The 27,991-nt window shown below is 34.8% G+C and overlaps 1 protein-coding gene across 1 annotated transcript in view; it reads left to right on the forward strand.

Moving 5' to 3' along the window:
• LOC145693356 (uncharacterized) overlaps positions 1-27,991 on the forward strand; it is a 1,437,468-nt gene that overhangs the window by 914,853 nt on the left and 494,624 nt on the right. Inside the window, exon 22 of the mRNA XM_081769283.1 lies at positions 9,472-9,738. Coding sequence (XP_081625409.1) covers positions 9,472-9,738 — 267 coding nt within the window. The remainder of the gene's footprint in view (positions 1-9,471; positions 9,739-27,991) is intronic.

The following is a 27,991-nucleotide window of genomic DNA, read 5'->3' on the forward strand; positions in this document are numbered from 1 at the left end:
CGTCTCCTTTCGTCTAATTTTCTTTCTTAAACCTCATAATAGAAGGGGTAGAGAGAGAGAGAGAGAGGGGGTGGAAAGTGATTTTTAGTCCCGTTAGGGGAGGAGTAGGTGCGGAATATTTTTTGTGAAAGTTGAAGTCGGTGTTGCTAACTCTGGCAGTTTTTCTATTTGAGGCACGCTAAAATTTAAGTACTGTTAACAGTAAGTAAAAAGGAAATACATATAGTTATCGGCAAGTCTCTTTTATACATTTGTCATTCTTACGTAGCTTACATTATAAGGCTTTTTATAAGTGGCTAAAAATGCTGATATCCGAACACTAGTTACACATGAGAATGCTTCTATTAGAAAAATTACACACACAGGAAACACATCACGCACAACGAAATTACAAACATTAACACAAGAAATAATACACTGTACTCTTCATATATATTCCAAACATACGTTATGATGGTTGTAGCGACAATGCACCGAAACGAGTAAACTGCTATCTTTGAAAGGGTGCAAAACATATTCCCTTTGATGCGGAATTTTAAGCAAGAATCCAATTTTCAGGAAATATTCGGTATTATTCAATATCAATAACATTTATTCATGAATGAACGTAAGAAATGAAAATTGTAACCATTTAAACATAGTAAACAATATAATAATATGAAAACGTAAATCTTTCCCTTTCAAAACTTTCTGGTAGTAGTGCCGACATTTTCACAGTTTAACGCCCTAAATTTACTGTCCGATAAATCTATCAAAATAGTAATTTGTACTAATTTCCAATTTAATGCCAAAGCTTTATACTTAATAATCTCAAAATAGAATTTAGTACTACTTTATGAACGGATCATTAGGTTAATTCCAAAACACACAATTTAGTTACACAATTCCCTGTTTAACTTAACAAAGCACCATTAAATTTCTCTCAATGCGTGGTTCGTTACCTTGTTTCCTGTTCTGCCGCAAATAGGTAGTTGTCACTTGGACCACAATTCCTAGATGGCGTTACTAGTATTCCAATGAACAAATGAAGAACTAAGTTACATTGACCTGATGTACAAACAAAATTCATAGTAGCCAACTGTATGCTTAAACAACTGATCAACTCTTTCACAATGTCCAAAGCTATTGCTTTTTTCGTGGAGAAATGTTACATATAAAATTCCCCTCGCTCTGTATTTAAATCAAAATTAACTGCTTATGAAAATTTCGAAAAGAAAAATGTAGATATTGTTTTTCTTCATTCACTGTATGCAAAAATATTGGAACAGACTCATCACAAAATTCACCAAAGTATCACAAGTAGTTGTCAACAGGAGCTTCATTTCCCATTTGATGAATTCAGTTGACGAGCGTACATCCATTACAGTAGAGATGACAAATAACAACTTTGTTGAACATACCGAGTTCTTTTATCTACCTCATGACTCGAATTTGACACCAGGGAGTTTTGAAAGGGTTCTGCAGAACGAGGATCTCGATATTCACTAGGACGTTCACAAACATGGCACAGCATACAGAATTCTCAACCTACAGAATGGAACAAGCACAGTATACAACAAACACAACAAAGATTACATTTATATGGTTAATTATTAATTCACCATTTAAACTGACAAATTTCTTACTTAGGAATTTTCCAAAATCTTTACATTTCTTTTTCCTTAAGTTATAGTCATCATTATTACTATTATTATTGCAGTTGTTGCTGTTGTTACTTCGATTACAGCTATGTTACTACTGGTATTGCTGGAATGGTTGGGATAAAATTTCTTAATATAACTAACATGTCTTTTGATTTTAAGATTTTTATGAGCTACCAACTATAACCAGACTATTCATAGTTGGGTAATTACGGATTTCATATGGACCATGGAACTGACTACTTAATTTCGGTTGAAATCGCTTTTCAATTGAAGCCTTCATAACTTTCTTTACAAGTACTTTCTCACCTATTGGCAAACCTATTAACCTCCTTTGTTTCTTTGAATTCATTTTCTCTTTTCCTTTCCAGGCTTTCTCAAGGTTTTCCACGATTATGTTACTATGAGTGCGGCACTCTAAGAACCACGTGATTCATTATGGCTTCTTTAATTTTCTCCAAAGTTCATCCTCCTGCTTTTTCAGACAAATGGAACTGAGGGAGACCTCATTGCATATAAAGGCCTTAACAAATCAGCGTAATCTTTCAGAAATCTGAGATAATGATTTAGAAACCGTAACATCTTATTTAAAGCTCTTTTATTCTTTGGTTTAGGCATATCCCTAATTACGTTTATTCTTTCTTCATCAATTTTCATTTCCCTATTACTGCATTCATGTCCTAAGATTTTAATTTTTTATTTTAAAATTTCAGCTTTATGAGGACTAATAGTAATCCCTCATTCTCTAAGGCGTTTAAGTCTTGTTTTAATATTTCTTGATGTCTTCCCACGGAATCCGTGTGAATAATCAAATCGTCACAATAGATGTCTATATAGTAGCCCTCTAAATCTCTAGAGATTTTATGCATTGAGCTAGAGAGAATAAATGGACTTACAGCTAACCCCATTGGGAGCCTCACCATTTGTAATAGCCTATTGGGAGTCGCAAAGGCAGTTATTTTCCTACATTCTGGCTTAATTTTCACTTGAAAGACAGAACTTTTAAATCAACCGCTGAATACAGATTATGACGTCCAATATTAGAAATAATGCTTTCTAAATTAGGTGGTGGATATGCCGTCAATAGCAACTTTCGGTTGACAGATCGGTAAATTATGACTAATCTTTTAGAATTATCCTTGTTTGCAACGAGGAAACAAGGAGAAATGTAGGGACTACTATCAATCTCTTCTACCACCCCAGATTCTATTAATTTATCTATGTATTGATTGAGTTCTTTCAATTTATGCTTAGGAACTGGATAGGGTTCAGTTATGCTTGGTGACGGGTCAGTTAACTGAAGTTTATCCATTTAATCCCGAAATTGTCGTAACTTTTCAGTAATTACTTCTTGGTATTCAAAAGCTAAATTTTTCACATAATTAAATTTTCATTAGCATTTTTTTCAAAATCATTAATACTTTTTGAGTTCTTTCTGGCTCCTGGGATATTTCCTTATACGTAGGATTAAAAACTCTGGAACCAGCAGGTACTTCCTCATGCTCATGGGCCGCAGATATTCCTGATTTCCATACATGCAGTGTACCCCTGGACTCTCTTTCCTCTCCCTCTTTCCGCCACTGCTGGACTGGCCTTTCTTCTTCCCAAGACTCCTTGGCTGTCGAGAATTTTGAGTTGTTGATTCAACAGATGCATGTTGAAAAGCAGGTCTGGAATCTCTGTAGGACTCCCAAGCTTTGGCGCCTTGTTGCCTGGGGGCATTCCGGACAGTCCTGAACATATATGGAGAATCGCAAAGCTTACTGTTCATAATCGCAGATTTCCAATCTAAAGGTTTCAATCCATAAGGATCACCTTCTCAACCTAAAGTTCTTTGGCATTGGCATTAATATGCGCAAAATTATCACCGAAGAAGTTAATTTCAATTAACAGTTTAAGTTTTGGATGTTTCACTACACCAAACTAGGTCGAAAACCGCACACCATTAATGAAAATCATAATTTGCACAAATTCGCGCACCAATAGATCAGTATTTTGCATAATAGTTACTGAATAATTAACATGTTTCACTGTAGGTTGACATTTAGTTCGTATTTCTTCTAATACTTTTTCTTCGCTGAAATTTAAACTAGAGCCCGTATGAATTATGCAGGGATACAACGTATGACGAATACTAACAGGTAACTGCAATAATGTTCCATCACTACCGCCTTCCTTAGAAGAGCTCGAAGCATTATGAAATCCTAAAGCAGAATTTGATTTTGAAAAGTTTCCTTTGTGCGTAAAAGTCCTATTGTCTGAAGTTTAGCAAGAGTTCATAATCCTAAGAGGGGCTTTAAATCTCGAATAAGGCATAGTGTCCTTCCTAATGACCGTTTTGTAATCCTGTCTATATTTTTCCACTAATTTAAAAACTTTCGGCAAAATCTAGATACTCATGTATTGCTTTCGGAATGCCCAAAATTAATAATAAATTTCTAATTTTCCAAGTTACCAAATTACTAATCATTTTACATATTTCTTCCTGACACATCTCAATTTCTACAATATTGAAAGTACTAAACTTCTCTTGTATAAAATTTAACGAATTTTTATCTTCCTGCGTAACTCTATATAACCGATTTCATGAATTCAGTACTTACTAAAGGAGTCACAAACTTAATCAAAAGGGAATGGCAAGTATGTTCCCAATCTGTGTCAACAGTAAGTAAACGTTGTAATTCCTTATAAGCTAGTTTCCTACATCTTTGTAGACTTGATACCAAAATGGCTTCAACAGGAGCTATTTCCTTAACAATCAACATATGAAGCTTTAAGAGGTAATTAGAAACCAATAACCCATCTTTTTCATCTATCTCCGGTAATTCATTAATTTGTTTCTCTAAGAGCGAAATATGCTTTGAGAAAATTGCTTGTGGAAATTATCAACAATAGGAATTCGCAACACTTGTTCATTCCGCCGTGGCTGTACAGGCAGGCAAGTAGAAGACAGATTTCTTTGCTCCAACTTTCTGTCTTTCACTCTCCCCCTCATCCTCGTTATCGTAAATGCTCATTTCCTTTTTTCTTTTTTCTAACTCCCTAAACCAAATATAAAGAATTTTATCCCAGCTTACAATTTCAAATTTAATCAGTTTGCTTGCCTCTTAATTCAACGAATTCGATTCCTTCACGCATCAAAGTTTAATAGAGAGAACAGAAAACAATGCAATTTTAAATTTATATGTAGCAGCAATGCACCGAAACGGGTAAACTGCTATCTTTGAAAGGGTGCGAAACATATTCCCTTGATGCGGAATTTTAGGCAAGAATCCAATTTTCAGGAAATATTCGGTATTTTTCAATATCAATAACATTTATTCATGGAATCAAAATTGTGACAAACATTTAAATTTAATAAACAATACAATATAACAACATGAAAACGTAAATCTTCCCCTTTCAACACTTTCTGGTAGTAACAGTTTAACGCCCTAAATTTACTGTCCGACAAATCTATCAAAATAGTAATTTGCACTAATTTCCAATTTAATGCCAAAGCTTTATACTTAATAATCTTAAAATTGAATTTAATATAACAATTATAGTTACGTGTGTTCTGATGGAACAAATCCACCAGAAACGAAGGATCATTGATCCAAACAGGGCAAAAAAATAGGTTAAAATTTCAAAAATACTTAGTTTCTGCTGAATATGCTACACCAAATCACTCACAAATACTTTAGTATCATATTCCAGGCGATATTATTCAACACTACTTTATCAACGGATCATTAGGTTAATTCTAAAGCACACAATTTAGTTACAGAATTCCCTGTTTAACTTAACAAAACACCATTAAATTTCTCTCGATCCTTCGTTCGTTAACCTGGTTCTGTTCTGACGGAAATCGGTAGTTGTCACTTCGACCACAATTCCTAGCTGGCGTTACTAATATTACAATCAGCAAAAGAAGTATGTTACATTGACCTGACCTACTAACATATTTCATAGTAGCCAACTGTATGCTTAAACAACTGATAACCTGTTTCACGAAGTCCAAAGCTAATGTTTTTTTTTTTTTTTTTGAAATGTTACATTTTGTAGTTAGCTATTTTCATAACTATAAACAAATGCGAGGTTTGATAGGTCACGACAAACGACGTAAGTTCGCGGATGGCAGCACTATTACAAGCGGAGTTCACTGTGTCGAACTCAAGTTTAAATATTAAGATTTTTTGAACTAGTTTGCATATTAAATTTCTCTCCTCTCGGAAAATTTGTCAAATCCATAGATGCAGAAGTTGAAAATGAAAATAAATGTTTCATTCACTGATGAATTTGATGAATTGGAACCACTACATGTTAAATGAGGATAATTTGATTCATGGAGTGCAGTCTTAATACTCTCCATATATATACATACATATACATACATATACATACATATATATATATACATACATGTATATATATAAATATATATATACAAATGTGGCGAGCAGTCCACCATATACAAGAGAAACTTCTTCTGGTGCAGTGCTGATTTTGGCTGTTTTGGAACCGGTTCATACCATGCTAACCAATGATAACGGCGCCTTAGAGCTTCGTAAAGGACCCACTTCTAATCGCATGTTAACATTCTGTCCAGAAGTGGCTCCTTCTTCAGACGATACAGCAAAGAAACACGTTCTTTCTGGCTCGGAGTTAAATCATGTGGGGTCCATCGACCCAACTTGCAGTGTTTCCCACGTTAATGGAGGTTCTGCCGTATGGTTTTCCAACTCACACTGAATTTTAGTCCCAGTTTCTCACATGTCTGGCCACTGTTCGCCTCAATTACAGCCTCAAGATCTTCATTTTGCACATGTGTTGTCTTTTGGCACGTGATGCGTCTTCGAGTGTTTCGTCATTGTCCTTATACTTGTTAAACCACCAAGGCAGTGTCCACTTAATCATGACGCTCTCACGAAAGGCCTTGTATATCTTCCGCCCCGCTGCAGCGGTGTTTGAACCTAGTTTGAACTCGTAGAGCATACACGCCCTTATGACTCTCTGTGGCGGTCCTATAATCAATCTGTCCTTACGCAAGTTCAATGTGTAATTGAACTACTGCAACCAAGTAATATCTTGGATATACCCACACCAACAACTGACCTTCTCCTTATCTCCATTTCCTTTCAACTCATGGTGTGTGGGCTAATTGAACACAGATCTTCATAGGAGGCGACAGAACTTTCTCGATTACCTTTATAAAATGATTTCCTATATTTCTCTTGAAAAATTTAAATATCATGTAAATATGTATGATAATTACATTTGTGTAGTAGTAAATTCGCGTCTTGAAATGCAAACTAATCGAGAGGGTGTGCTCTCCGGAAGGTCCAGGACCTCACGCAACACAGATAGAAGTAACAAATAAATCATTCAATGTTTTTTAAAGATTCATATTTTAGAGATTTTTCTCATCGTGCCTGTGTGTATATTTTGAATGGTAATTACAGTTACTTCTTAAGGACTTTACAGAAAATAAATCAGAAAAGTCTGATCTGTTTTCCTGACAATCGTTTTAAGAAACCATCGTAAAAATAGAAAGAAAATTACCTCGTCTGTGCTCAGCAAAATTTATTCAGGTTTTGATTTATTTTCTGCTAGGTTGTAATACTGATATTGCAAGTAAATTTGACTTTTCTTTTTTTTCTGAAATATAATTCCTTCTCAACCTCCTAGGCAAAAGGCGTGTCGGACGAATCTCATGTTATACAGAAATAAGAAGAATGTTATAAAATTTTCCTGCTTTTACCAGGGGCGGATCTAGAAGAGGAAACTTTCTTATTTTATATATAAATAAAACCCATTCCAACGTTTGGTGCTCTTAAAAGTAGCTCTAAGTAGCAGTATTACAACCCCCTTCCCCCCAGAAATCCGTCCTAGATCCGTCCCTGGCTTTTACTCTACTAGCTTCAGTTTGTTTTTCATAAATTACTTCTTAGTTGAGTTGAGTTGATTGAGTTGATTTTAGTTTAGCGTCCCTTTCAGCAGCGAGGCTATATGAGACGTGGACCTACTGATTAACGTGGAATCCGAACCACATGAGCTCCCGTCGGGAATCGAACCCGGGTCTCCCACGCCAAAGGCGCGTACGCTAACCGCTTAGCCACGGAGGAGCTCTCTTACTTCTTAGTTTTGCTCCAAGGAAGGTAACTGGACAAAGGTATGTTTTAGAGACACTAGAATTGGGAGTGAAACAGTTAGTAAATCGCGTTAAGCAGAGGTTAATCATTGTACAGTGAAACCTCTCTAAAGCGGACAGCCGCGGGGAATCAAAAATTGTCCGCTATAGAGAGGTGTCCGCCTTCAAGAGGTTTCATTATTTTTTATGTAAATTAGTGAGCAAGAATATATACAATTAGAAAAATATTTTTGCATGAATCACGTATTTACGAATATTACATGCTTTATTTTCTGTCAACCAATACTCTATGTTCGAGGCACAACATGGAGTATAGTTCTCTGCATTATACACTTATCAGTACTTCCTTCGTTTTCAGTATGGCGCTTTAATTGGTGGGGTAATTGGAGTCCTGAAGTGTTGTTTTTGAGACAATATGCATACCTGAGGACAAAAAGTACTAAACTTGTCTTCTGGTTGGTTAGAGACTGTAACGGGACAGTAGCATAATGTGTCATCCCTAACGGCGGGCAACTGTCAATCACTTTCGTGTCTAAAACAGCTTGGGTGGGAGTGGGATGCAAGCAAAGGACATAAGAGTGTTGTTAAACAGAGACGCTTCGTCTGGGTTGCTGAGCAGACAGTTGAGGGGGCAAAATGTTGTCACAATGCTTCCTTGGTGATACATGTTTTAATTACTAAAAATGTATTTTTACTACACTTTTCAACTTATTTCTAGAGAAAGTGTCCGTAATACGGAGGTAAATAATACCTATAAAAGACAGAAAAGACTTTCCGTGTCCGTACTAGAGAGTGTCCGCTTTAGAGAGGTTTGTCAATATGCTTTTTCCTATTCCAGTGTTTGGGAATACAAAATATGTCCGTTAAGAGAGGTGTCCGCTTTATAGAGGTGTCCGTTAGTACAGGTTTCACTGTAGTCTGTTTGTAGTTACGATATTTTCCCTACTCCATCATTTATATAATTGTTCTAGATTAAAACTATAAATAATGTATGAAATTGTGACTTAAAATTGTAATTTACTATATTGGAGCTACCTTGTTTGTCTACAACCAACTGCCATATAGTAATTTTATCGTTCAATTTCCACCCTTGACTGTGGCAAATATGGCTAGAGAAACAGCCAGACCTAAAGGGAATTCGTCAGGATCTAGGAACATTTTTCTGACTTATTCTCTGGAAGACAGTCCCACTTCGTGACCAGAACTATACCATAGTTAAATGCAAAATAGTAGTTATTAGCTGCATAAATAGATAATAGCCTAGAAAATCGCATGCTTTAATTAGCTTCTGACATACTGAGAATTCGTCAAATGCAACAGTGATCTTGAGAAACAGTAACTTGCTGCTAGTTAGAAAAAAATGCGTTTACTGTCCGTAAACTATGTAACTCGAGTGTATTGAGGTTCTGGGGAAGACCAATTCTTTTGAACAAGGCTGTACATTAGTTCATTAGTTTACCAGTCTTCAGATTACTCCTTGAGTCTTGGATTTGTATAGAGGAGTCAGCTGTTTTAAATTGAGAGTAAGTAGTGTATGATTAGATTAATATGAGAGAATAAAAAGGTTCATCATCAAAATTTAGAGGTGCAACATGCTCCTTGACTCTGCGATCTTGATAAAATTCAAAATCATAATCACGAAAGTCTTATGTTTTTCAAACCGATTTCGCTCACAAGTCATTTCTATATCATTTACAGGGGAGAAAAGGTGAACCAGGTCAAGTATCAGAAAAAGGTCAAAAGGGAGAACCAGGAATGCCAGGTTTAAGAGGTGCTCCAGGACAACCTGGATCTCCTGGTAGAACTGGTCCTAAAGGAGACGCAGGACTACCTGGAATTGGCAGGCAAGGTCCTCCTGGGGAAAAGGGGGAGGTAGGAATTCCAGGAGTACCTGGTATTGCAGGGCAACCAGGATCAAAAGGAGCTGCAGGACTACCAGGATTCCCAGGCATGAAAGGAGAGAAGGTGAGTGGAATACACTAACTTCTAGAATCATTAACACTCGCCCAGCGAAGATACTAGAAAAAAAAAACGCTTCTGACGAAAATAGGGTCATTTTTCACCCATCAATATTTTAGTTGTTTTTTTTTTTTTAAAGGAAAACAGTGTTATTACTAGATTTCCAATTAATTCAAAGCTTGATATTAGTGATGAGCATATTATTCTTGAGTGGCTGGTTTAGAAGGTAAAAACTAGGGGGCAGCGAGAACCGACTATGAAAGCTTACTGAGCTTTGAAAAATATATAAATAATACTTCAGTTACTTTTTGACACTCGAAACCCCGGCCCAGGATAGACCCGCCACTGTTTGTCATGGGCTATTTACCAAAATATATATTAATTCCCCAGTTCGATATTTGCTCTGACGGGCAGTGTTACCAGTTTATGAAGGGAAATTTCCCGTCCCTGGACATGAAATTTTCCAATGTGATTCAGTGTTTCCCGGAAATTAATAATAAACAGAAACACACCCAGATAATATATATATATATATATATATATATATATATATATATATATATATATATATATATATATATATATATATATATGTGTGTGTGTGTGTGTGTGTGTGTGTGTGTATGTATGTATAATGTCAGCCTAGAAAGAATAGAAAACTTTAGTGACCCCCAAATTAACAGTTTTAATGACATGGTGAAGTAATTTACATGAGTTGTAGGGTACTACACATGTTCTATGTGTGATTCCTTGGTTACACGGGAAACATCTACTCTGTAGTCCAATTCTTCCCAAACACGCCTCAAAGTCTGTCCATCAACGCAACAGCATCTCTGATTCGTTCTTTCAGTTGTCTCTGAGGGGGGAGGCATACACTTTATCTTTTATGAAACCCCACAGAAAGTAATTACAGGGTGTGAGGTCTGAACTTCGTGGTGGCCATTGAGTCATAGCCATGATCTCATCAGTTGAACGGCCAATCCACGACCTTCGTCAAGGTTACCCCTTACATCGGAATGCCAGTGTGGTGGTGCTTCACCTGCACAAATATGAAATTCTTACTGTCTTCTTCAAGTTGTGTCATGAACCAAAGTTGCAACAGTCCAGGTACGTTGTTCCAGTAACGGGTTCTTCTTGGAGAAAGAACCGTGCATACACCATTTCAGGCGATACAGCACAAAATAAATTAACCTTTGGGGAGTTCCTAATTTGCTCCACATTGTCGTGAGGGTTTTTACTTCCCCATATACGCACGTTATGTTTGTTTACGACACCACTATTGTGAAAGGTTCATTCATTCCCAAATGTAAGCAGCTGAAGGAAGTGATATCTTTTTCTTCACATAGAGTTTGTATGTAGAGTTTGTATCTTTTTCTGCACATAAAACTCTAAACGTTGCTGTTTGTCACTTTCACTGAGACTTTCCTGTAATTACAATCGATATGGATAGAACTTGAGACGTTTGCGTAGAATGTTCCAGACAGTCTTTTGAGGGATATCAAGTTCCTTTCCTGCACGTGTCGTTGATTTCCTCGGGATGTGAGCGTAGCTCGCACGAACGCGCCCAACTGTTTCATTTCACACTGGAAGTCTTACCGTTGATTTCTTCTTACATAGACAACCTGTTTCTTCAAATTTGTGCACCCAGTCATAAATGAACTGCCGTGTGGGTGGTTGTTTCCCATACTCTGTTTTAAAATGACGTTGAACTACAGTAACTGTATTTGTCGTGGCATATTCCAGAACACGGAACGCCTTCTCAACTTGACTCGCCGAATTCCTCCAAGCCACGTCAAGGTCAAGTTAGAGGGCAAGGCCGCTTACGTCACACACCCGTCCCTGAAAAAAAAAGAAAAATTGTCAGCTGCAAAACTTCAAGTATGACGTAATTAACACAGGTATGCTAAAAAAAACATGTAGTATATAGTATATATACCCTGTATATACATATAATATATAATGTATATACCCTGTATATACATTTACATTGGTACATATTTTGAAAAAGAACTGTGTCGCACCCTACGTATTTGGAAGGAAATATCCCGCATTCCTCGCCACTGATATGAATTTCCCGTTTTGTAGGATTTGTTTTTGCCACCTGGCAAGACTGCTGACATGTTGGAGCATGCTAAGGGAGTGAGTAAAGAATAGAAATGATCATGCTGAGACAGAAAAATGGCAACAAGTCGGAAGGTATGAGGTAGACAAGACAAATAAAATATCTTTCACCTAAACAGCGGACACCGGGTCATTGAAGACCCAGACAAAGAATTGTTTATTTATGGTTGTCAAAAAAGAATGCTAGGCTAGGGTAGTAGAAATGCTACTGCATGGTACGTAGGTCAAAAGAAGCATACCTAGGCTGATGACCGAAAAAATTTAGAAGAAATAGAAAAAAAAATAAAATAAAACATTTATGGGCCAAAAATTGCTCGATCCCCGTCGGGCGATTGTTAGTAATGAATTTCATCCATTATATAACTCAAAAGCAATGACTTGATGTCGATGGTAGAATTACACTGTAATGACATCTACTTACAACAACTGCTTGAGAATGAATCGTTTTTACCTATGTGCATTCGTATTTGATAATGTGATTTGATTGTTACAGAAATAATTTCAAATGTTTGAGCGGTTTGTACCCCTGGGTTCCTAACTCAGCGGACATGGCCAAGCATAGAGATGCCTGGAACTATCTCGTCTAAATTTTGGCAATGCGTTCGTTGGTTAACATCTTAAATTTCAGTAGGAGTGTGTGGGAGGCTCACATCAAATCAACCTATACGATATATTCAGGAAATATGTTGCCATAGATCCCTTGCACTGCTCTGAAAACAAAGTTTGTTCCTAACCTAAAAATACATATATGTAAATATATATTACATTACCTGTAAAGATATGTTATTAATATCAACTGAACATATTGAATTCACTATATTATCATAAATGAAAATTAATACAATCTTCACTTCTGATATTTTTATTGGATATTTAACCCTTTTACATTTTCACTTTTATTTCCAATCACTTATAACCCTTTAGAAGAAAAGGAAAAAAATATATTGATGCGTGTAGTTTCTCGCCCCATAATCACCTTACCGAAGCGAGAGCGAAAACACGACGTGAGAATCACCTTATATTCTTCATTACGATTTGAAGAAAAGTTAGGCACTCTTCTGCATCTTGGGTGAATATCCTTTTTTCGTGCATGACTTGCACCACACAAACTGCGTGCAAGTCGCCTCTCTTTTCAAATACACAATAACGAATAGTTGATGGAGTTGTCCTCACATTTTACGGAAATATATTTTTCCGTTTCTTTGTACTGTATATAAGAACATGTTTACTGGAATATTTTTCTTCATTTTAACGCACTATTTAAGCAATTATAGTTTTTAGTTCTTGAGTGCGGACAGATAGGCTAGCAAGTGTCTACCTCCCATTATCGAAAAAACCACGCTGCCCGTCAAGCGTGCGTTGCGTTCTTCGCAGGCAATGGGTATGTAGGAATGCACTTTTTTTTTTTAACAAAAAGAAATTTCTGTAAAACATTTAGTTTTTAGGAAACTTCTCCAGTTTTAAGAACTAACACATAGGTTTTTACGTTGTTGACGGCATAATAAGTATTATTGCATAAGTACGAAATTACACAGTAATTATTAATTAACTAAAATGCAAATTATAAAGCATAGTTTGTCACTTCACACTTTAGCTTGCACAGAGGTGGGTGAAAATGTCACAGTTTCACATACTTTACCAAATCTGGCTGTGCGAAAAAAGTAGGCGTGACACACACATAAGCACTTGTGAGGGAGGAATTTCGCAGTTCTGCTCTTCGGGGAATTACTTCTCGCCAAGCATTAATTCCAGGAAATCTGGCTGTATATATGACGGTTGTTCAAATATTATATAACAATATCGTTATAGGGTACGTTGATCCAATGTTTATATATGCTAATTGTCAAAAATCAAAATTTGGCAAATGCTCTCCAGGAGTGTAACATATATTTCTGTAAATTTTGTAGACGTAGCTTGTCTTCTTCTATAGACAAGAAGTTGCCAAAAATGTGAGTAATAAGTTAACTTATCAGCCTCAATTGGGTTTTACTGCATGATAGGGTTTTATAAATGAGTTCAGGGACTCGTTCTCGTGAATAGGGTACAATAAACCTGATGGATTATTCTAAATTTCGAGTGATGTATGTACTGGATTATTCTAAATTTCGAGTGATGTATGTACACTCATGTCCAAAATGATTGTCGCATATCTATAACAGTCTTGTGTGAATAAAATTGCATAATGATATCGCAGGTTGTTCCTAATACTATTACTATTTGTATAATCGTGAAATGTATATTTTTGGTAACTTTCATAGAAAAAATAAATACGAAAATTACAATGAGTATAGCAAAATATTTCTAAATGGGCAAGAAAAGTTTTTTTCTGTTATATTGTTCTTATTTACAGTTCTTTTGACATGAAATTTACAACATACGTGTCTCTACTGATTATACACATAGTAAGAGTGTTAAAAGTACTGTGTGATATCATTACCCAATTATATTCGCACAACAAGCCTGTTGTAGATATGCGACAATCATTTTGGACATGAGTGTACTACCATGAGCAAAATAAATGACGCGTCTCTTTATTTTGAAGTTTTTTGAAAATATCTCCGTTTTCTTTATATGTTCGAAATCTCGGAAGGTTTCCCCAGCAGGACAGGTTAATAACAAACCCGTTTTTAATATTTGTGTTAGATATTAGCTTAAAATAAAGAAATTAGAAGCAAAAAACATTAAATCGACAGAAATCTCGAGAATTACCAACTCTGCTAAAGTGGGAAATTTTCAAGAACGCGAGGGAATTCTGCAGTTCAACACGAAGCAGCGACATCTATGTCAGTGAGAGAAGCGTGGATTAGATCTACAAACGAAAATTTTAACGAAATATTTCTAGTATGTCTTATTATATGCATTATCAGCGAACTCCAAATATATGAATCTATGCTAAGTATTAACGTATAGATAGTGCAAATAGTGGAAATTACCTATGGAAAAAGACGAATTGTTAGCCCAATCGTAATGAAAAATCGTCTTTACTGTAGAACAGGTTCAGCTTACGTAAGAAAGCAAATAGCTCAGTTAGATAAAGCAACGAGTTTGTATACCGAAGGTAGACGGTTCGAATCCCGTGAAGGACTGTTGTCATTTTTATCACTAAGGTTATTTTATTTATTTTTTATTTGGGAAAGAATCAAATTGTAACATATGTGTAAAACTCATGACGATACCAAAAAAAAAAAAAAAAAAAAAAGAGAGAGAGAGAGAAAATATCGTCGCATTTGCATTAGTGTCTCTAATTTTTGTTTGCAAACAGATTCGTAATTATTTCCCCTGTGCTCACTGATGCATAACGAACGTTTTCCAGTAAATGTTAATTCTAATTTGGAGAATTTTATAGTTTCACAATTCCTCACTACATAGTCTTCTATCTACGTGTTTGGATATTTTGATAACAGATTTCCCTATTAAATGTTTAATTTTCTCTATAAATATTTGTCTTAAATTGAAATTGTTTTGAATTTACTACATAAGCAAAGTTGCCCGAAGGAGGAGAGCTCAAGTAATAGATATTCTACGTAAAAGCAACCTATTGTAGAATGATGATGCTTCTTACCTTCAGCACATAATCTTAACGTTAGAGAGTCAGAGAGAGAAAAATCCTGTTTTTCCTCCTCTATGACCACTCATCTTAAAGCTCTACCTACCAACAATGTGGCGTGGGGACCACACAAGCTGCAAGGCCAAAAAGTATACAGAAAGTACGCAGGGGCGGAGCAGGCCAAATTTTCACACGGGCAAAGTGACTTTTTGGCGCCCTTCCCCTAGTAGTAGCCTATATTTTACATTTTATCATAGTGTTTTTAATAGTTTAAACCAGGAGCGTCATTTCAGATTTTGCTTTGGGGGGGGCAAGACCTCTTGATATAAGTAAAATTTCGCGTTTTTCACTGATTTACTACTATTCTAATGATAAAATCTATATACATCTCAAACTCAGGGGGGGCAAATGCCCCTCCCTGCCCTCCCTAAATGACGCCCCTGTTTTAAACCCATTTTCAAAAAGAAATCCTTACCTAGGAAAACTTCACAAGGAATATGGCCCGCTATAAACAATACCAACTCCACCCCCCCTGGTCTAGTGGCTAGCACGCCTGCCTTCTGTGGTACCGGGTCCAATTCCCGGTGGATTACTGTTGAACGATAAAAGTGGTTCGGATTCCACTATAATTAGTATCCACATCTCCCTTGCCCATTAAGGCATAACCGTGGAACGCTAAACTCAAGCAAACAAACAAACAATACTTAATTCCCGGCACTCTTTATTCTACATGCCATCTCTGAATTTTTCGATACAGCCCCCTTAGTACTATGAAACTCTCTTCTTCCATAGTGAAATGGAAAAAGATCATATAATTGCCACTACTTTACAAGAATATAAACCAAAAACGTCAGTAGAAAGCAGATTATAAAATTTACTTTTTGAGGCTCGTTTTGGTGCCCCTCTTTCTCTGGCGTCCCGGGCAGTCGCCCGGCCCTTAGTCCGCCCTTGAAAGTACGGACGCATAACTAAGGACTGCGGAGGAGAAGTTAACCTTCATGTTATGCCACTGGTTTGACGTGTTTGAAATGTTCAGTAAGTGATCGGTTAGTGAAATAATTTCGACAGTTACTGATGTTTAAAGTTTAGCTAAGACAAAGCTACCTAATCAAATACATTTGATATCGGGATGTCACAATTTGATTTTTCCTCACATAAAAAAGATAAAAACAATAGTAATAAAAACCCTTACTCGTACTGGGCTCCTAACTAACTAACAACCTAATTCTTACAGACTAGTTGCTCTGACCAACTGAGTTTCGATTTCTTACGCGAAAGAAGTCTGTTATATTAAGAGGCATGCTTTTCATTATCAAAACTGTTCGAAGTAATACGAACATGGCTTAAGAACAGAGACGGAACTGAATTACCACTCGATTGACCTTGAGGGCAAATCACCAAAAGCGTAGCTATAAACGTAAGTTCAGCATGCATTTCTCTGGAGTTGTGTTCAGTATTCCTATCTGCCAGTCATGCTTGTTCGTAGGAGTAATATGTTACAAACCTGACCTTTCGATACAGCACAATAGCAAAAGAATAAAAGGGAAGGAATTCTTGCCCTTGTGAACGTTGGATACCACCATGTGCAATAAAACTGTCGCGTCTCCTTGAAGTGATATTTTATCGAAAATAACTCGTTTTCCTTTATATAGTCTATCCAAAGTTTTTGAGGGTTTCAAAATGAGGAAATGTTACTGACAAACAAGGACGCATTTAGGGGTGGGTCCAGGGGGTCCGGACCCCCTCTGAAACCCCAACTTTTCTGTAAATTTAGCCTAATTTTGGGGATTATCTTTTAAAATTTTATTATAATTTATCCTAATATTGAAGTCGGACCCCTCCCGAAATAAATTACTGCATACGTGTCTCTGACAATTTTCAATATATTCGTTAAATAATAAAGTAAAATAACTAAATTAGGAGCAAAAAGCTTTAATAATAATAATAATAATAATAATAATAATAATAATAATAATAATAATAATAATAATAATAATTGAAGCGAGCTTAACGAGTTTCAACCGTACGACTCAACCAACGTTTGGGTGCCTGTTCGTTCGTCTGCTCCTCTCATAAAAGACATTTCATTTTAATGAAACTAGTAAGTGCCTTCTTTTAGCTCTGCGGAGTAACTATTGCTTGGAATATGAATCTGCAAAACATAAGAGGTAAAATTAACCAAATGGAGCAAGCAAGTTTCCACTTATATATATAAAATAATTTTGCAATATCAAGTACGTGAATCGTCCCATGAAGAAGCCGAAACCCCTACACCGAAGAGCCCTCCGAGATTTGATCATTGTCCACACGGACTGAAATTGTCATTTGAAGCCAAGACTTTAATATGAAGCCAATAATTTCTTTAAAATAGACGGAAAATTCGGAAGTTATAAGCATTTTCATATTTTTGCCTTTTCCCATAAGGGAGCCGTAGCCCCCTATACTGAAGAGCCCCCCCGGAGATTTGATCATTGTCCACTCGGACTGAATTTGTCATTTGGAACCAACACTTTAATACGAAGCAAAATATTTCTTTAAAATAGACGAAAAATTCGAAAGTTATAAACATGTTAATAATTTTGCCTTTTCTCATAAGGGGGCCGTATTAGCCTACACTGAAGAGCCCCACGAGATTTGATCATTGACCACTTGGACTGAAACTCTCATTTGAAACCAAAACTTTAATATGAAGCCAAAAATTAAACTTTTACATCAATTTAAACTGACTGGGTTCCGGTTCCCCCCACTATTGTTTAGTTTAGTTAAGTGGTAATTTGTGACAGCTTCACATCATCAAAAGAATGTTTCACTTCCCCTCCCCTCCCCCAGGAGTTCGTGCTGGATCCACCACTGGAATCAATAGACACTCTTCCTATTCTTTTTGTCACCCTTGATTGTGTAGGGGCTTCCTCGTACAAATAAAGAAGCTGTAATATTACAATCAAGGGGCGCTATATATTAGGTATTTTTTAGTTACCTACCCCTAACCGCACAGGGCCATCTTTCGTAGAATAAAAAATATTACTTGATATTCCAATCATGAAAGGGGAGAGGATTTTGTAAATATATTTCTTATTCATTTTGTCTGTCCTGCTTATCAAAAATTACTTTCTGTTGGAAGGGTACTGAAATGAGAGGGGCAAAATAAAAAGTCGTACCCCCTCCTACATGGTTGCTCAAATGAGTACTAAAGAAAGCATTTTAAACTAAGATATTTAATATTTAAACTAGGAAACTAAGATATCCTTACATTATGTAAGGATGGCATATTCAGGATTATTATTATTATTATTATTATTATTATTATTATTATTATTATTATTATTATTATTTGAATGTTTTTGGAGCACCGAAATTTTGTGAGACGAACAATGATATGTAGAGGTTTAAGATGGGTGGTCATAGAGGAGAAAAAACAGGATTTTTCTCTGTCTGACTAGAGAGTCAGACAAACGTAAAGATTATGTGCTGAAGGTAAGAAGCATCATCATTCTACAATAGGTTGCTTTTACGTAGAATATCAATTACTTGAGTTCTCCTCCTTGGGTCTACTTACCTTATGTAGTAAATTCAAAACAATTTCAATTCAATACAAATACATTGTAAAACTTTTCCGTAATTAAACATCTAGGGAAAATTAAACATTTAATAGGGACATCTGTTATCAAAATATCCAAACACGTAGATAGAAGACTATCTAGTGAGAAATATTGTGAAACTTTATAAAATTCTCCAAATTAGAATTAACATTTACTGTGAAACATTCGTTATGCGCCAGCGAGCATATGGTGAGCAGTGAGCACAGGGGAAATAATTACGAAACTGTCTGCAAACAAAATTAGGGACGCTAGTGCAAGTGCGACAACGGCATTTTTTTTTTTTTGGTATCGTCATGAGTTTTACACATACGTTACAATTTGATTCTTTCCCACATAAAAAAATAAATAAAATAACCGTAGTGTAGTGATAAAAATGACAACGGCATTTCCAGGGGATCGAACCCGCTACCTTCAGCATACAGACTCATTGCTTTAACTAACTGAGCTATTTGCTTTTTACGTGAACTGAGCCTGTTCCGGTAAAGACGATATTTCATTACGATCGTCCTACCAATTTGTCCTTTTCCATAGATAATTTCCACTATTTGCTCTATCTTTATGTTAATACTTAGCATATATTCATATATTTGGAGTTTGCAGATAATGCATATAATAAGACATACTAGAAATATTCGTTAAAAGTTTAGTTTGTAGATTTAATCCAGATTTCTCTCAATGACATATATGTCGCTGCTTCGTGTTGAAATGCAGAATTCCCTCGTGTTCTTGAAAATTTCCCACTTTAGCAGAGTTGGTAATTCTCGAGATTTCTGTCGATTTAATGTTTTTTGCTTCTAATTTCTTTATTTTAAGCTAATATCTAACTCAAATATTAAAAACGGGTTTGTTATTAACCTGTCCTGCTGGGGAAACCTTCCGAAATTTCGAACATATAAAGAAAACGGAGATATTTTCAAAAAACTTCAAAATAAAGAGACGCGTCATTTATTTTGCTCATGGTGGTACATTGAGCCACTCCTTAAAATTTCGCATTGTCCAAATTACGTGTTCTCTGGGACTTGAACATATTTCTGTGTAATATTCCTATCCGTCAGGAGCACAACCGAATCAAACACGAGCAGCTATGTAAGAACTAACAAAAAATATTGACTAGTTACCTTTGACTCTATTAAAAATAACTGCCCAATAACAGACGGAATTACGGGATTTCGGATCAGCCAGGTCATCACAAGCTTAGCAACACTTTCAGACAATTCAATATGAATTGACAGGGTAGAAACAAATATAATATAAATAAACTCTCAAAATGTCTAATGGATAACAATTTTATTACAACAAAACCAGGCTCTGGATATGTACTTATTCGTTTGATAAATACATATACAAGCAGTAAGAACAAGAATAATAAAATAACGTGAAATATTAATAGATAAATGAAAAATATAAATAATGAATCAATATTTTGTCCAAAGTCACCACCGATTAAATGCTGACAGTTCACAAGTTCTTTTATATTCGATTTATAAATATTAACCCCCGCAATCGAGGCAAATTTCAAAAATTGGGATAACTAATTTTTCGAGTCCGCAATAATTCGGGCTCTAATATCTGAATTTGGAGAACATCCATAAAAACCCGATCCAAACATTTCCTAAAACAATAATCGAGAAAGGAAGTATATTCGTACTACATGCATTCAAGTACTAATTAATGCAAGTAAATATTTTAATCAAAAGTTTTTCCTTAATTCCTTTTTTAAATTATATAGCAAAATTCAACAATTGGACAAATCCAATTAGCATATATATAAATATAACCATGAAATTCCATCTTCACAACTAATTTTTTAATAATTTTTGTTCAGAATAAACAATATCCGAATTATCTTGATTCAAATTCCTCGACTAATAAAAATCAAATCCAAATATTTCGTTACTATACAAAATCCAACTAACATTCGCAACAAATTACTTTCCAAAATTGAATTGTATTCGGCTACGTATTTTATTAGTCATTATAGTCAGCATAATCAAATTCCAGTTTATTTTCATTCAATTTCCCAAACATATAGAATTTAATTCTCACAGGAAATTACTACTCAATCTATAAATTATTCTCCTAAACTCAGATTTCATTTTTTACTTCAGTTATGAATAAGAATCTATCGGAAAAGTCAAGCGAAAAATAAATTTAATACGCCAAGTAAAATACTAAACAATCTTAACCTAACAATAATAAGTGAATGTTGAATTGTCTGTTAAGAAAATCTTGCGTGCGTGGCCAATCCTTCGCTACGAACAAAAGATTATGGGGGGATATATATATATATATATATATATATATATATATATATATATATATATATATATATATATATATATATATATATATATATAATGATTTGTAGTGCACGAGCATCGATTTCGCTCTTAGTTTCAAGTTCTCGCACACAGTCAACTACTTTGTCAAAGAAACCAACACCATAGGTTAAATTAACCGACCACGAAGCTATAGTTCAAATTACGTCATTTACCAACAGGATTAATCTCTCGGCATATCTTTCTCGCTCAAAAGATTTACTTCTTACTCTTGTCCTGAGGGTTCTTTTATTACAATGTGATTGACTGAACCATAACCAATTTTACGTGAGATGAAGTGAAACTTTTTTATATAGGAAGTTCAAACGTTGAAGTTAACTTTTCTTGAAACTTCGTCAAAATAAAAAAGATAACTTCCATGATACCAATGACAAGGACCGAATGCTAATAATTTAAAGCAGTTTCAAGCGTGTGGAAAAAGGTCATGCACTGCTCTCTTCCACTCACCACCTTCTCATTTCCACAAAAAATTTACTTTCCACACATTCACTTTTCAGAAAATTACGATTTCTGTTGAAAGCTATCTATTTTATTAGTCACTATATTCAGCATATTCAAATTCTAGTTTATCTTCATTCAATTTCCCAAACATATAGGAGTAATTTCTCACAGGAAATGACTACTCATTCTCCTAATCTCAGATTTCATTTTTCACTTTATTTATGAATAAGACAGGCAGTGATTCAAATCTATCGGAAAAACCAAGTGAAAAACAAATTTAATACACCAAGAAAAATACTAAACAAACTTAATCTAACAATAATAAGTGAATATTGAATTGTCTGTTAAGAAAATCTTGCGTGCGCGGCCAATCTTTCGCTACCAACGAAAGATTATGAGGGGAAAATCACCAAAAAGTCAAAAAACAATATATAATGTTTTATAATGCACGAGCATCGATTACGCTCTTAGTTTCAAGTCCTCGCACACAGTCAACTACTTCGTCAAAGAAACCAAAACAGGTTAAATTAACGCACTACGAAGTTATAGTTCAAATTACGTCACTTACCAACAAACTTAATTTCTCCAGCATACCTTTTTCGCTCAAAAGATTTACCTCTTACTCTCGTCCTGGTGTCTCTTTTATTACAATGGGACTGATAGTTCCATAACCAATTTTACGTGAGATGAAGTGATAGTTTTTTTGTAAAAAAAAAAAAAAAAAAAAACTTCAAAAGTTAAAGTTAACTTTTCTCGGAAATTCACCAAAATAAGAAAAATGAAAAGAAACTTCCATGATACCAATGACAGAACCGAATGCTAATAATTTAAAGCAGTTTCAAGCGTGTACAAAAGGTCACGCACTGCTCACTTCTATTCACCTCCTTTTCATTTCCAAAAAAAATTGACAGATTCACTTTTCACAAGATTACGATTTTTGTTGAAAGCAATAAAAAATTAGCACTAATAAAGAACAAATACACATCTGAAAATCGTTTGAAAGCCATTAAATAACTTTACTTCACCTCCCGTCTTTAATTCCTCCATTCACTTATAACCACCATTCAACTCGATCACACGGAAGAGCGAAACCAACACATTCAAGCCAGCAGTTCCCGAGCTGATCCGTTCTCCACGGGGCGATAACACGTAATTCAAGACCACAAGGGAAGATACTTGTAATCATGACTCGCAAACATTGTTACCACGATCTATAACCCCTGTCATTGTCATTTTTACTCTTTTTTCACCTTTTATTGGAAAAAAAGTCTACAGAAAATTTTAACATTTTCTCTCTGAAAAGTAAATAGCCAAAGACAATTATCAATTTCCCATACAATTTGTAATTTAATATCCGTCTGTCTTTACGTTTTTATTCATCTACTTTTTGTTCTCTCTTAACTATCTCCAACTCCACAAGGATATCTATCCAAAACAAATAACGTATGTAACGTCCGTTACCCCTCCATGCGTGTCAAAAATTTCATGCCTGATGAATTTTTTGGGAATCTAGAAAATATTGAAATGACATATAAGCGAACATAAGTATAACAAATTTAGATTTTAGATACACAAAAAAGTTTAAAATATTAATTCTATTTACACACTTAAAGTTATAAAATTTATTATTAAATTTTACATTATTTATATAATTCTAAAGTCAAATATATACATATATACAAATATGAATATCTAGAATCTTTTTCATGTTAATATTGATTCTAAGAACCTTTTTAAATATCGATATTGATTCTAAGAAAACCCGTTTAAATGTCGATATGGCCACATTACATTTAATCGATTAAATACAAGTACAATAAAGGCTTATAACATTTTTACTTTAATGAACATGAATATTTACAAATTATAAATTCTCTAACGAATAGTTTAACTTGTAAATACTTATTTTTTCAAATAATTTTCCTTTAATTGTGAACTGAGTCAAAAGAAGATCTAATCACGACTTTCTCGATAAATCTTAACTTAGGATACGTTGGATCACCGATAGGAATCCGGATTATCTCCTTCATCAGAAAGTAATAATGTATTAGGAGTTAAAAACTTAAGAATAAAAAACGGTCCCAACCACTTATAACTCAAGGGTTTAGCTATCTTGTCCTTCTACGATGATTTAACATGAGTACGAACAAGCACCTTATCTCCAACATTGAGATCTACCTCTCTTCTTTTCAACATCAATTTTCTTCTCTTTGCCCAGCTCTTCTCCATAGTTTTCAACGCATTAGACCAAAGATGCACTGACGATTTCCCTCCTAAGTCCGAGTTAACTGTTCCATCGGATTTCTAAAGGTGTATAGTTTTGACGTCCATAATATACATCGATAGAAGATATCTTTAGACCAGGGTGTTCGCTTACATTGATGGTATATTGAAGTTCCAGTATCAAAGACGACCAAACATGTTGTTTCTTAGCAAAATAAGATCTAAGAAAGGATTTCATTTTATTGATAAAACGTTCCGCCGGATTTCCCTTACGATGGTAAGGATTTAATGTAATAGTTTTAATCCTAAAACCAAACAAGAATTTTCGAAAATATTCGGAAACAAAAACAGATCCATTGTCTGTAGATATAGTCTCAGGGAAACCTGATCTGCTAAACATTTCTAACATTTTATTGGTTATAACAACCGAGTTTATCGTTCTTAATCTCTCCAGAATTACAATACCACTTGCAATATCAACCCCAATTAAAATAAATTTATAACCTTTCGACACAGGTAATACACCAATTATGTCAAAAGCCAATGGGAACTGATTCTCTTATTAAATTCAGAGATTAAGTACCCCATTTTCTTACGATTATCCTCTTTTCAAAGTTCTCAATCATGACAAGTTCTTCCATATTCCTTCACATCTTTTGCTATATTATCACACTAAATTGTTTCATCAATTTTTTCAAGATTTTATACGTATCAGAGTGTCTACCGACAATGCGATCATCATGATGGTACTGTCTCATAACTCTCCTTAAATTTACTGGGATAAAAATCTTATACGGATTTATAGCAGATTGAATTCTTTTCATTAGAATTTTATTGCTCAAAATGTAACCAACATATTCCTCTCCTCTTTCTAACTTATCAATAATTTCACCCAACTGAGGATCTTCCCTTTGTAATATATCTAACGGATCTTTAACTAAGGGCAATCTCCATGTATAGGAAATTCCAAAACATGTGGGCCTTCTCTCACACCACTACCAAAAGGGATACCCATCCCTTGTTAGGGCGATGGTTGGTGGTTGTTGCCAGATGTCCGATGTCATTAGGTAGAAGAAGAAACAAAAAAGAAAAAAGGAAGGAAAACAAGTGAAAAATAAAGATATAATGTAATTATTATTATTATTCAGTAGTGTCCACAGGCAGGTTTTAGTTGCTGGTTGTATCAATAAGATTATTATTATTATTATTATTATTATTATTATTATTATTATTATTATTATTATTATTATTATTATTATTATTTTGAAAGACAGAATATTTCATTGAAAGTAGCACAATCGGTTTACTATACCTTAATGATGCCTTTAAGAACGTTACATATAAAGGAGAACTTAGCACTTTAAAGTAATTAATTGTCATAGCCAAGAATGCATTCTCTTTTAATTGAAAGAGCAAAATTGTAGAGGGAGGCATAAGGAAATCTAGATTGATTTTGTATAGATAGAAAGTAGCACTGGCTGCCACAATAAATAGCCTCCTATTATTTGGGATGTAAATTAGTATGGGTATTTTTATCCTTAATTTTCCTTTTTCTCGGGGGGGGATCCTTTACACTTACTTTGGGTGTAATGGTAAATTTGGGAAACGATTGCCCCCAAGCACTTGGAGAATGGGTTTCACTACGAATACATTTTTTCACCGAGGTTTTATATTTAAAACCCATACTTCGTAGCAGGCGTTGCTATGGAAACGTGTATTCGGTGGCAGCTGTCTTAAAAGCCTGCCTTACTAAAAATAATACGAAATTTACCACTTTTCTTTTGCTTGTTTATTCATCAGTGAAAGGAGATAATGAAATGCAAGTTACCACAATCATAGATAATTCTATTCTACAACAGAAAATATGAATCTGAAGAATGTTCAGTATTGCAATCCATAGAAATTACAGTGTTGCCAGAAAAAGAATTTCCCTAAAATCTAAGTTAAGACAGCGAATAGAGGAATGAACTCAACTGCATTTGATTAGGTATCATGTTTTTTTGGTTTCTTGTGAACTACTTTTTAAAAACATTATTACTTAGTTTTAATAACTGTATGTTAAAACTATTTTGTTTATTACAAACTAAATACAACTATTATTTAAAAAGTAGTTCACAGGAAACCAAAACAATATGATACGTAACCAAATGCAGTTGAGTTTCTTTCTCTACTGGCTGGCTTAACTTAGATTTTAGGGAAGTTGTTTTTCTGGCAATACTGTAATTTCTATGGATGGTAACACTGAAAATTCTTCAGGTTCATCTTTTCTGTTCTAGAATAGCATTATCTATGATTTTGGTGACTTGCATTTCATTATCTCCTTTCACTGATGAATAAACAACCAAAAGAAAAATTGTAAATTTTGTATTATTTTTAGTAAGGCAGGCTCTTAAGCCTCATTGCTTCAATTAGTGCTTCCGTTTTGGGAGATATTTCTTCCTTATAAAATTCAAAAACTGTGCGGCGTAATAAAGCACGAGTGAAATCGTCAATTTTGTCGAATTCAAGCTTTTGTTTTACAACTTTCTTTTTTGTTGATGTCGAATAGTTTTTCACATCAATTTTCCCACAAATTCTTTTTATAGTACTAATTCTAACACCAGTCGCCTGCGTTAATAACTTATTTAAGTTTTTGGAATTTAAGACACCACCATCATCGATGACACTTCGTAAAAAAAATCACATTTTTCACTAACATAACCGTTTACTTACGCAACTTAGCTCCCCTCCCAACTACAACGTTATCTTCTTTCGTCGGAGTTCTTGTCGAAGAAAGCCCGGGCTACGGATTTTCGTCCAAATATTGCTCGTTACGAGTGTTATTGTTTAACCAAGGTGGGAAAAACATTGACATTGTAGCTAATTATAACCGAACACACTAACACAAAGAGTGATTCAAGACTGAAAGAATCTTGAGAAAAGGGGACATTTGGCAATCTCTTTTTCTGTTTCTCGCCTCTTGTTTTCTTAGATTTATGGCCGTTGACAAGGGCCAGAGCCATGTAGGTGATCTGTGAATTCCTGGAACCAGGGCTCTCTTGATCTGAAACCATGTATATATGCTATCCCCAAATTATTATTGATGGCAGCTAAACCTATCTGACTATTTAGGAAATTAAATTCGAAAGGATCATAGAAAATGGTCAACACATCGGCCACTAAATTATCTCCAGAGCAAACATGTTTATTCCTAAAACTAAACTGGCACAAAGTTTCAACTATGGGTCCATATTTTAGAAGACGTTTTGAATTTCCTAGAATCCAAGTCAGAGCCTTGTTATCAGTTGACATCAAATTCGTTAAGTAAATAATATCTATACCTAGAAATACTTTTTACCAAGCATATAAATTCAATTTCATAGGTGGTTCTATATTTGTCGTCTTCTGACAGTTTCTTACTATAAAAAAAGGTTGCAAGTCTCCCTTTCTATTCTCGTGTGAGATACACCCCGCGATCCGTGTTCCATTTCCATCCACGTTAATAACGAATCTTTTATTCAAATCTGGGGTTTTTAAAACTACGTTTTCTATCAAAATAGTCTTTAAATTATCTAAGATTTTCTTATCTTCTTGAGTTGAAATAAATTTCGTATTAACTAACTTCAAAGAACTCAATGGACTCATAATCTCCTGTAATTCTGAGCGAACTTAAAATAATAACTAAACAGCCCAAAAATTTTCATTATACCTCTTCTAATCCTAGAAAGTGGAATTTTCCGAATAGCTGAAACTCTCGATGGATCTATTTCCATCTGGCCTCCACTTATAACATATCATAAGTAATTAATTTTACGGTAAAACATCAAACATTTATCTAAAGATATAGTAATATTATATTCGCGAAACCTAATACCTTTTCAACTATTCTTTTGTGTTCTTCTAAGGAGCTGGTTGAGATTAAGAATCGTCGAAGTACACCTTTACATCTTCAGATTCTAAATCACTCAATACTTTCTTCATAACTCTAGCTAGAATATTGCTTCCTGTTT

Source organism: Thermobia domestica, chromosome 8, assembly GCF_964235325.1.
Source record: "Thermobia domestica chromosome 8, izTheDome1.hap1.1, whole genome shotgun sequence".
Classification (NCBI taxonomy): domain Eukaryota; kingdom Metazoa; phylum Arthropoda; class Insecta; order Zygentoma; family Lepismatidae; genus Thermobia; species Thermobia domestica.